This window comes from Cotesia typhae, unplaced genomic scaffold, assembly GCF_013202065.1.
Source record: "Cotesia typhae breed Kobodo isofemale line unplaced genomic scaffold, CoteBio_Ctyphae contig_44, whole genome shotgun sequence".
Lineage (NCBI taxonomy): Eukaryota > Metazoa > Arthropoda > Insecta > Hymenoptera > Braconidae > Cotesia > Cotesia typhae.
In genome coordinates, this window is record NW_027423753.1 from 1,244,731 (window position 1) to 1,256,216 (window position 11,486).

Sequence of the window (11,486 nt, forward strand, 5' to 3'; positions counted from 1 at the left end):
AAATAGAACAAATCTTCTACATAAGTCTATTATTATAAATTTTTGTACAAAATAAATCATTTTACGATATACGATAATTATCCTTATTTATTTGATACATTTTTAGTTTATTCTAAGGTGGGTTATAACTAAGCGCTGGTTGTTTCAGCTTCTGAGAGGAAAGGACTGCCTTCTTGGAGTAATTCTCGCTCCTTTTTTAATTTTTCTGCGTTTAGAGCGGGTTTTATATTCACATAGTAATCGTAGCCCATTTGAGCGAGACCTACCAAGGCTACTACGCTCAATCCCATACAGCAGTAAACAAATCCATGGTGAAATTTGTCTAGCAATTTATTTTTTGCTGAAAGTCTCATTGTTGATGATTTATAATTCACCTGAACAAAAAATTGATCATAAATTTTATTTAGTTTCATTTTTTTAATTAAAATTTTTATAATTTTTTATACAAATAAATTATAAGAATAATTTTTTAATTTTTTTTTTTTAAATAGAAATTTCATCTAAAAAATTATTTCTAAAAAATTACATTTTTAATTTTTTAAAATGTCTACTTGTCAATATTTTTATGACTTTAAAATTAGCTATCACTATTATAATTTTTTTAAATAAATAAATTTGCTCCGAAAAATTATTTCTGAAAAATTGCATTTTTTAATTTTTAAATGTCAATTTTTTGTTCTCATTTTTTTTTGCAATAATTGATTTGTTAAAAAAATTTTTTTAATGAATTATTATATGCTAATTTTAATGTCACAAACATTTTAATTAAAATTCAATTTTTATTAATTTTATTTGTAAAATATTTCATTAATTTAACAATTATACATTTTTGTTTTTAATAAAGAAAAAAAAAAAAAAATGAATTTTTTATAAATTTACTTTAAAAACTAACCTCCAAAAAATCTCACTAAATTATTTTATCTCTTAAAATTTGAGAGATATTAATTAATTAATAATTATTTAAATAATTAATTAACCTGTTAACAATAATCTCGCAATTGTTTGCGGTCTGCTATTCACTGTTTTTTTATTCACGTTCTAATCGACAAAAATAAATAACCACAATAACTATCACGTATGCAGCGCTCATGCGCATTAGTCAATAAAGCGCCAAATTTAAATCCTTTTTATTCTTCTTATATTTTTTAAAATTAATTATTGTTATTTAATTTAATTATATATTTATTTATTCATTATTTCACTGATAAATAATAATTAAATTTTTTTCACTGACAGGTTGAGGTTATGTTCATAAATAAAAGAAATAAACAATTGTAAAAATTGCCAACTTCATGGAAGTAACAGCCGCCATTTTTAAGTAACAGCTGATTAGTCAATTTATATTTAATTAATAATAATACAACAATTATTTATTTATAGAACGTAAGTATTGTTAATTAATTTATTTTAACAGCTGTGAAAAAATAGAGTAGTGCTTAATTAATTTATAATAATTATTAATATTGTAATTTTTATGTAATTAACATATAGAGAGCGCAGCAGTCAACCTATTGGACGTCGAATACACAACAAGTGAGTGACAGAAAACATATTTGATCAACGTCACCACAATTATCATTTATAATTTACTTATTATCAAAAACAAATATAAAAATTTAGTAGATTAATTTTTTATTTCTCTGGAAACATGATGACGCTTCGAGAAAAACAAATCCGTAAGTTTAAAAAATATTTTTTAACAGCCAATTCTTATTTATTTATTTATGAAACTTGGTTATGTTGAGTTTATATTGAGTTAATTATGAATTAATTTATTTTTCAGATGCTCTGAAGCAAATGTTAAATTTAAACCAGCAGGAGACAAAAGCCACAACAGCTGTTCCAACCTGGAAAATATTAATATATGACCGTGTAGGTCAAGATATTATTTCACCGTTGATTTCTGTCAAAGAATTACGTGATCTAGGTATAACATTGCACATGTAAGTAATTCATTTTTTTTTATCTAATCACTCAGTCATCAATTTTATCAAATGAAAGCTTAAGAAATTTTTCATCATGAAATTAAAAAAAAAAAAAAAATTTTTTTTTTAAGTATATAAAAATATAGAATTTTATATCAACTGATATTTGTTAAGTTTTTGTTTTATTATAAATTAATTATTAAAAAAAATTATTTATAAGAAATTTGTACTTTTTTAAAATCTCTAGACGTTTAATTTTTTTAAAATATTTTAATTATTGACGTTTATTAAGTGCAATTTAATAAAAGTAATTATTAAATAAAGCAAAATTTTATTCACAAGTCACGGCAATTAATTACTTAAATTTTCTAGGCAATTACATTCAGACAGAGATGTAATTCCTGAAGTCCCAGCAATATATTTTTGCGCTCCAACAGAAGAAAACATAGGTCGTATTGGTCAAGACTTCCAAAGTGGTCTGTATGACATTTATCACTTGAATTTTATATCCCCAATATCTCGACAAAAAATGGAAGACCTGGCATCAGCAGCACTTTTAGCCGGAGCAGTTGCCAACATCCAAAAAGTCTTCGATCAGTATCTCAACTTTATTACCTTAGAAGATGATATGTTTGTACTGAGGCATCAAAACAGCGACATGATATCCTACCACGCGATAAACCGCGGAGAGATTAAGGACACGGAGATGGAATCAATCATGGACATTATAGTCGACAGCCTGTTCTCAGTCTTCGTAACTCTAGGAACTGTTCCAATAATCCGGTGCCCACGTGGTAACGCCGCAGAGATGGTTGCCAAGAAGCTGGACAAAAAGCTCAGGGAGAATGTCTGGGACACGAGGAACAGTTTGTTCCAGGGCGAAGTCGCGGGAACTGGACACTTTTCATTTCAGCGGCCGCTGTTGATAGTCCTGGACCGGAGTGTCGACATGGCGACGCCGCTGCATCACACTTGGACCTACCAGGCGCTGGCTCACGACGTTCTCGAGCTGGCGCTCAATCGGCTGGTGATCGAAGAAAATGTTGGGCGGTCTCCAGCTGGAGGCGCCAGGTCCAAAACTCGACCTTGCGAGCTTAATAATACCGATCGCTTTTGGTCTCAGCACAAAGGCAGTCCCTTCCCTCGGGTCGCTGAGGCCATTCAAGAAGAATTGGAGCAGTATCGCGTCTGCGAGGAAGAAGTTAAAAAACTTAAAAGCTCAATGGTTTGAATTCAATTTTTAAATTAATTTTAATATAAATTAATTACATTAGAAAAAAAATTATTTAAAAAATTTTCATTAATAATTATTTTTAATTTTTATATGTGGAATTTTTTAAATAATAATTTTATTACTATAAATTTATAAAAAAATTTTTACTGTTAATTAATTTTATAATTATCAATTAAATTACAATGAAAAAAATTCCACACGTAAAAATTAAAAAAAAAAAAAATTATAAGTGAGAATTTTTTAAAATAATTTTTAATTTAAAAAATAAAAATTGTTAGATCTTCACTAATGTCAGTATAATATTTTTTAATAATAAATTTAAATATATAAACAGGGTATTGACGGTAACATGGATATACCCGGTAATATGGTAGCCAACAACACAGCCCGTCTGACAAATGCTGTGAACTCTTTACCGCAACTATTGGACATGAAGCGGCTGATTGACATGCACACGACGATTGCCACAGGAATTCTAAATTCCATAAAGTCCCGTCGGCTTGACACGTTCTTTGAAATAGAAGAGAAAATAATGAGCAAGCAAACTTTAGACCGCAGCATTCTCGACATTATTAACGACCCAGAGGCTGGAACGCCTGAGGATAAAATTCGGTTGTTTATTATTTATTACCTCTGCACAAACATGTCAGAGGTTGAGTTCAACAAACATGAAGCTGCGTTAGCCAATGCTGGATGCGATCTCAATCCACTTTTGTACATCAAGAGATGGAGGTATTTTCATATTTTTTTTATTTATTATTTTTTGCGTAATTAATATAATTATTTTTTTAGGGGATACACAAAATTGTCGAGTATTCAAAATAGTTATGAAGGCGGTGGTACTAAAACTGTTAGTATGTTTTCTAAACTTATGAATCAGGGTTCGTCGTTTGTGATGGAAGGGGTGAAAAATCTTGTCGTTAAAAAACATGTAAGTCTTTTTAATTATAAAAATTATTAATAATATTTCATTCTAAAAATTATTATTATTGATTTCAGAATTTACCTGTGACAAAAATAGTTGATGAATTAATAGAAATGAAACAAAGTTCAAGTACTGAAGATTATTATTACCTTGATCCAAAGCAATTGAAACAAATAGAACATGTTCCTAAAAATCGTACTACATTCCAAGACGTTATTGTATTTATCGTTGGTGGTGGTAATTACATTGAGTATCAAAACTTGAATGACTATGTAAAGGTAAAATATTAATTATTAATTAAATGCCCTGTAAAAAAAAAATTAGCTAACCATTTTTTTTTCCACAGCAAAAAACAAGTAGCGGTGCCAACAAAAGAGTTATCTACGGTTCAACGACCTTAATAAATGCCCGACAATTTATCAAACAATTGTCATTACTCGGGCAAGAAGTACACTGACTAAAAAACTAATTTTTATATTACGATAAGTATAATTATTTATAAAAAAAAGAAGTGGGGATTTTATTTAGCTAAGCAGGGCTCAGTGTATGTACATTAAATAAAATCATTGTAAAGTAACACAGAATGATTTTGAAAACTCGTGTTATTTTACAATAGCAATGGAGAAGTCAAGTAAACAATTACAATTATTTGTACAATGCGGTTTTTGAATTATAAAAACATCAGCAGAGCCTCGACATGTGGCAGTCTTATTGCTGCGGATGGTTACTATTTGTGCTGTAAATAAAAAAAAGATTAAAACATTTATTATTAAATTGTTATATTCAAAGTAACTTACAATTATTTAAAGTTATTATTTGTAATCATTTGATTTGCATAACTTATTTTAATAAAGAACATTTTTATAACTATATTTTATAAGTTATCATTATCATAATGATAATTATAGTAATAATAATAATAATAATAATAATAATCATCCTTCGTTATTTTGAAAAATTATTATTATTATTGTTATTGATTTAGTATTAAAAAAATAATAATAATAATAAATCTCTATCATTATTTACTTCATCTTAATTTAATAATTACCAAAATCGACAGCTTAATACAAATTAAATAATTTTTTTTATTCATTCAATTTTAAATATTTATTTTCAATAATCCCTATATTTAATTCCTAGCTTTTATCCTCAGACTTTATTACTATTTTTCTCCCTAACAAATCATACTTGACAGGATTAGCATACTCTGCTTCTGAATCTGACGAACAATCAGTATCACTCGAGTCATTATAAGACCCGATTCCCGGAAGAATTCCAATACACTTCATTCCTGACTGACTTTTTTGCTGCTCTGTTTTTATTTCTTTTTTTGGCGAGTTGTCATCGGTATCAGTCTCAGGCAATTTTCTCTTGGTACCTAATCATTATAAATTTTCAATTATTATTATTATTATTTATAAAAAAAAAAAAAAAAAAAAAAAAAAAAAAAAAAAAACTTAAATTGAGTTTACCTTGGCTAGATCCTGACTTTTCAGGTCTATTAACAACAACGCCTGCTAATACTTTGACCTGGGAATGTTTACCAGCTGTTTTACTTCCAGTAGACGGAGGCTTTAACTCGGACTTGAGTCTCTCTTCCTGCATTTTATCTTGCAAAGAGGCAACGGCTTTTTTAAAGTTACGCAGCTCTTGAGCTTCCTCTTCTTTTTTCTTTCTTTCTTCTTCTAATTTTTTTCTGTCAACCAGATCTAGAAATTCAACTTCATCGTCATCTAGACCTTTTATCATATTTTCTGCAATAAATTATTTAATAATTAATTAATTAACAGCTGATTGTTATTATTGATTATTTATTTACAAATAATTGATACCAAAATTATGAAAATAAAATTTTATTTTTAAATAAATAACTTACTAAGTTTGTGAGCTTCTTCATATTCAAGATCTCGTTTGTTTTTTTGCTCCTGTAACTTTTCATACAGCGGCCTGGGATCATATTTTTCTTCCGGACGTTCTAAGAATAATTAATAATTAAATTAATTAAACAATACCGCACTAACTTAATAATTACATTGTTAATTAATTTAATTAACTAAAATGTAAATTATAAAAAAAAATTCTACAAATAATTGTCAAACTACTAAACGTCAAAAATTTAAAAAAAAATTTTTTTTCTTAAATTTTTACAACAGAAAAAATTAAAAAAATAATTATTCAATAATAATTATAATAAATTAATAACAATCTCCCGGAATTACCAAGTGAATCTTCCGCAGTTCTCACACGCTCCCATTCTTCTTGTCTAGCTTTCCGCTGCTCAGCAAGTTCAGCTTCGGACACAAATCCCGAGCTCATTTTTTAATCTAAATAATTACTTATTATTTAAAAAAAAAGTATATTGAAGCGTAGTAAATATTTTTTTTTTTTAATTATAATATATGAATTGTATTTACTGGTTAATTTATTTACATGTTAACTATAGAAGTTTTCTAACCAACAGCAGTTAGGTATAGTGTGTTTATCAAAATAGTGCTGCCGTCTGGCGAATATAAATGTAAACAGCTGATTTAACCGCGCCAAAATTTAAAATCATAAAAAAATTTTTTTTAAATGTTTATAAATAAATGATAAATTTTTTTTATAATCAAGTGTTTTATTATTTATAAAGTCTACAATTAATAATATTAAAATATAAAATAACAAAAAAAAAGTACAATTTTTTTTTTTTTTTTTTAAAAAAAGAACAAATGTAAAATTAAAAAAAAAAAAAACTGCTTTATAAGCAGAATTATCACAAATAAAATAATTACAATAAAATTAAAAAAAGGAGCTGTTTAAAATAAATACAATTTTTTTTTTTTTTTTTAAATTAAAATAATTAAAATTTTTAATTTTCAATGAAGGCAGCAGCTTCCTTCTTGGAAATTTTTTGCAAGTAAGAAACTTTATTCCGTATTTGAACTCCAAAAAATTCATTAGCATACGTCAGCTGCTCTGGCCTAAAAATAAAACCCAAAAAATGAATCTCTAAATTTTAAAACAAATAAAAAAACAAAAATAAATAAATACCTGAAAGTTGTAGAAATAAATTGTATTTTATTACTGAGACTAGCGATTAATTTCGCAAAGCTCCTCCTATGCTCGGGATCAAGCGCATAGTCGCTTTCATCAAGCACATAAAACGGGGTAAAATGGCACTTTTGGGCCGCCAAAATAAAGGCGAGAGCAACAAGGGACTTCTGTCCACTAGAAAACTGTTCTAAAACCTGACACTCCTCATAAGATTCATTAAAAGAAACTTCAATGTCCACCCCAGTGAAATTACCAGCTTCTATAACTTGAACAGAAATATCTTCAAAATATCTATCCTCCTCTCCCTCAATTTTCATGATCAACTTAGCTGAGCCACCCGGAACCAGTTTTTTAAAAATCCTATTAAAGTGTTTGTCCATATCTTGAAAAGTAGAACAAATCTTTTCAGTTTTATTTTCACTGACAATCTGCATAAGCTCCCGCGCTGCCTCGACGTCCTCTAACAATTTCTCATGAGTCTCTTTAAAGTCTTCACTGCACTCAGTGACCATTTCAAACTGATGCAGAACATCTATATTAATATTCTCCAAAGCTTTTAAACTCGCATTAACTTCTTTCAACCTTTCATTCAACTCCCTACAAGACATCTGAACATCTCGCCTCGCCACCGGACCAAGCGTATTTAATTTCTCCTTCTGCGAAGCTAATTCTTCTTGATAATTTTTTATTTTTGCTTCTAGCTCTTCAACAGAATAATTAAGAGCCCTGAAATTTTCTAAAATTTCTTCTTTAATCTCCAATTTTTTTTTCAAGTCTTCTTCAAATTTTATTTTAACCTTCACTAGGTCCGTAATTTTTTCCTCATCAATCCTCTTATTGATCTCCTTAATTTTATTTTTAATCTCTTCTATTTCTTCTTTAGTCATTCTCAACTCCACATTAAATTTATCAATGCCTACCTTCAATTCCTCCAGTCTCTCCTCTAATTTTTTCTTCTTGAAAATTTCTTTCTTCACCAATTTCTCCACCCGATATTTTTCACTGCTTAAATCAATCAGCTGATCAACTAATTTCTTCTTTTCACAGCTTAATTCTACAATTAAATCATTAACCTCCTGAAACTGCCTCTGATCTTCATCAGACAGCTGACTGAGTAAATCCTGCTGCAATTCATTCTCCAAATTACCTTTATTACCTCTAACAATCTCTAAATCAGTCGCAAAATCATTAAAAATTTTCTCCGTCTCCTCGCAGTTTCCCTCCACATCCCTCAGCTGCTCCCTCAGCCTTTCAATTTCTTCTCCAACATTCTTCTGAATGTCATTGGCTTTGATCAACTTCACTTCCAATTTAGTAATCTCCGTCAAATTTTCATTAGTCTCCTTTTCAACCCTCTTAAACTCTTCCTCAATCCCCTTCAACTCCTCCTCAGTCTCCCGAATCTTCTCCAGTATTTTAGAGCGCGCTTTATAAGCCACAATCATCGATTTATAATTTTTTTTATACCCACCAGCAACGTCACCGGATTTAGAAATTTTAGCGCCACTCAGAGTGATGCAATTTAATTTATATCTATCCACTGCATTGCTAGCGCACTCTAAATTTTTGCATACAAGCGTTTTACCAAAAATACTATTAATAACAGCCTCAAATTTATCTTCAAACTGCAAAGAAAATATCAAAGGCCTTGCATCATCATCAGCCGGATAGTTTTGCTCTTTAAAATTAATTCTATTAATTGCCAAGAAATTAACCACTCCAGGCAGTTTTTTTTCATTCATCTCCTCCAGGATTTTCATGCCGAATTCATCACTCTCAACAATATTATAAAACAGCCGATTGCCGGCAGTCATTTCAATAGCAGTATTGAGATCTTCTGACGCGCTAAAATTATCAACGACCATTCCGTGATAATTATCTTCAACTTCATGCTGTTTAAAACTATCAAGTACTTTAGCAACACTGTAAAGACCCATTATAACATCCTTGCTAACCCCAAGAGCCTGGTCAGCTTTCTTCAACTCATGATTCAAGTCATTCAATTCCTCCTCAAGAATATTCTTCTTTTCAAACAAATCTTTCCGTTGTTTTTGGTGCTGGCTTCTTTTATTTTTCCTTTCATACAAACTTCTCTCATAATTAATAATTGAAGTTAGCTGAGATTTAAAATGATCCTCAAGTTCTTGAATTTTATTTTTAAACTCAGGCTTTTTACCCTTTTCTACTTCAAGTTCTTTCTCGTACTGTGCTTTATACTTTTCAGACTCTGTAATTTTTTTATCCAACAATTGCATGTGTTCTTTAATCCAAGTATCGCGCTCTTCTTTATTTTTAAACAATTTTTTTCGGTGCTTTTTTAAAATCAATTCTTTCTGCAGCTTCTCTGCAACAGCAAAATTATGAGTGACTTTTTTATTTTCAGCTTCTTGAGCCTCAAACTTTGCCTTGATAGGAATTAATTCAGCATTACGGTTATCAATATCCTCAGCTAATTGTTCCAACTCTGCTTCAATTTTTTCCTGAGCCTCTCTGTCTTTGCTAATATTTTCCAGCAAACGCTCAAGATTAATCTTCCAATTTTTTTGATTAATCAAAAATTTTTCCCGCTTAGTAATTAATTCTCTAAAATTAAATTTAGCAAGATCAATTTCTTTTTTAGTCCCGTTAATTTTGCCAGCAAGCTTTGAAATTTCTTCTTCAACTTCATTTAAATTCTTCTGAGCTTGAATCAGCTGGGCGCTCTGCTCAGAGTACCGGCGCTGAGCTTTGGTGAGCAAGCTGGTGAATTTTTTGAGCTCCATCTCACTCAGCAAGAACTCCACCAAGCGTCGCTGCTTCTTCAACTCAGCGTACTGCTTCATGTCTTGCTCTTCTGCTTCTTTTTGCCGCAGACATCTGTTTACATTTTCAAACAAGTCGTCACGCGTCAGGTAAAACACTGTCGGGTGCAGCAGTGTCTTCATTTCCTGATACTGATTTTCGAACGAAGAAACACCCGCTATTTCTTTGAGCTGCTCCAATCTCATGTCATCTGTGCCGTTTACTATTTCTAACAGCTGACGCTGCTTGATGATGTAATATGGATTGCGCGCTGATAATCCAGCAGACGGGAATAATTTCAGAATTTCTTCCTTTGTAATTCGCTTTTTGTTCAAGAGAAATTGGTCTTGCTTTGGACCAATTGTGCGACGGATTGCTATTTTTTCTTTGGAGTCTCCGGGGAATTGGTTGTCGGAGTTGTTGAAGATTATTTCTACAAAACATGAAGGAACTCGAGAAGATGTGCCTTCGTGCAGAAAACTAGTGCGCTCTTCCGGTGATAGTTTGTGGTATTCTTCGCATAAGACGAATTGGATCGCTTCGAAAAAACTACTTTTTCCGGATCCATTTCTGCCAACTATAATTTGTAATAATTAAAATTAATTTTTTATTAAATTTATTTAAAATTTTAAGTTGTTTTTTTTTTTTTTTTTACTAAAATGTATATATATTTATTTATATAATAATAATAATAATAATAATAATAATAATAATAATAATAATAATAATTATTATTATTATTATTATTATTATTACGTACCAATTACATTGTAGCCTGGATGAAATGGACCGATAGTAATTGGCCCTTGGTAAGACCTAAAGCCCTCAATGACGATCTAAAAAAAATTAAAATTAATCTTATCATTAAAATAATTCAAAATTAAAAAAAGATAAATTTCTCAAATGTTATAATTAATTATTAATTTTAAGTTAAGTTCTTCGACAAAAATTTCTAACCTTAAATTTTTTTTTTTTTATAAAAATAACAAGTAAAGAATTTTTACCTTTTCAATATACATATTTATTTAATAAATTATGTTACTTGATGAAATTTTTAATCTTCAATTTCTTTCAGAAATTAACAATTGATCTTTTACATTTCAGACGAGAAGACAGCGATCAGTGTAACAATGAAGAAATGGCGACGGTTGTGCGGTTGGCGGTTAAAGTGGCTTGTAGTACGGAAATCTTGTAGCCTAAAAAATGTAAGGAAGTTCGACCGTGACTAAAGTGTCAAAATATTTACTCCTAAAAATTATTTTTAGAAAATTATCCATGTCAATTTTTTTTTGACAGACATTAAAAATTTTTTTAGAATTGTATAACAACTAAATTATTATAAAAAAAATTTAATTAAAAAATTCCACATGTGAAAACTAATAAAAATTACAAGTGAAAATTTTTAGAAGCATTTATTTATTGTAATCGATTTTTTAATTATTAATAATTTATAATTTTACTTACAGAGATTAAAAATGTCAAAAACTCACTACCAACAATTTAATAATAACAACAACAATAAAAACTTTGAAATGCAGCGCTAGAATTTTTTAAAGCGCCACGTGGTGAAATTGTCAACTACAAC

The 11,486-nt window shown here is 29.2% G+C and overlaps 3 protein-coding genes and 1 long non-coding RNA gene across 6 annotated transcripts; 1 reads left to right on the plus strand and 3 right to left on the minus strand.

Moving 5' to 3' along the window:
* Window positions 1-69: 69 nt before the first annotated feature.
* LOC141529192 (uncharacterized) lies at window positions 70-1,381 on the minus strand. Its single transcript, XR_012479542.1, has 2 exons — window positions 893-1,381; window positions 70-374 (listed from the first exon to the last, which is right to left on the minus strand). It is a non-coding gene; the product is annotated as an uncharacterized LOC141529192 (long non-coding RNA).
* Window positions 1,382-1,513: 132 nt separating this feature from the next.
* On the plus strand, window positions 1,514-4,956 carry Slh (sec1 family domain containing Slh). Its single transcript, XM_074245650.1, has 7 exons — window positions 1,514-1,676; window positions 1,784-1,943; window positions 2,298-3,150; window positions 3,494-3,891; window positions 3,952-4,090; window positions 4,159-4,362; window positions 4,431-4,956. Exons 1-7 carry the CDS (start codon window positions 1,649-1,651, stop codon window positions 4,539-4,541), a joined length of 1,893 nt encoding a protein of 630 aa, XP_074101751.1. The 5' UTR covers window positions 1,514-1,648; the 3' UTR covers window positions 4,542-4,956.
* Window positions 4,669-6,536, minus strand: LOC141529185 (PSME3-interacting protein). 3 transcript variants are annotated; one of them, XR_012479537.1, is made up of 5 exons: window positions 6,307-6,535; window positions 5,964-6,062; window positions 5,560-5,841; window positions 5,136-5,465; window positions 4,669-4,820 (listed from the first exon to the last, which is right to left on the minus strand). XR_012479537.1 is itself a non-coding variant. In XM_074245657.1 (5 exons), the coding sequence occupies exons 1-5, from the start codon at window positions 6,401-6,403 to the stop codon at window positions 4,793-4,795; spliced, it is 678 nt and encodes a 225-aa protein (XP_074101758.1). In that variant the 5' UTR covers window positions 6,404-6,536; the 3' UTR covers window positions 4,669-4,792. The 3 variants fall into 3 exon arrangements, 2 of the variants coding, with proteins under 2 accessions (XP_074101758.1, XP_074101757.1); XM_074245657.1 differs by having other exon boundaries at window positions 5,294-5,465; window positions 6,307-6,536; XM_074245656.1 differs by having other exon boundaries at window positions 5,276-5,465; window positions 6,307-6,536.
* Window positions 6,537-6,708: 172 nt separating this feature from the next.
* Window positions 6,709-11,431, minus strand: LOC141528760 (structural maintenance of chromosomes protein 3-like). The gene is made up of 5 exons (XM_074244975.1): window positions 11,366-11,431; window positions 10,906-11,097; window positions 10,662-10,737; window positions 7,118-10,478; window positions 6,709-7,047 (listed from the first exon to the last, which is right to left on the minus strand). Exons 2-5 carry the CDS (start codon window positions 10,918-10,920, stop codon window positions 6,936-6,938), a joined length of 3,564 nt encoding a protein of 1,187 aa, XP_074101076.1. The 5' UTR covers window positions 10,921-11,097; window positions 11,366-11,431; the 3' UTR covers window positions 6,709-6,935.
* Between the last annotated feature and the right edge of the window lie 55 nt (window positions 11,432-11,486).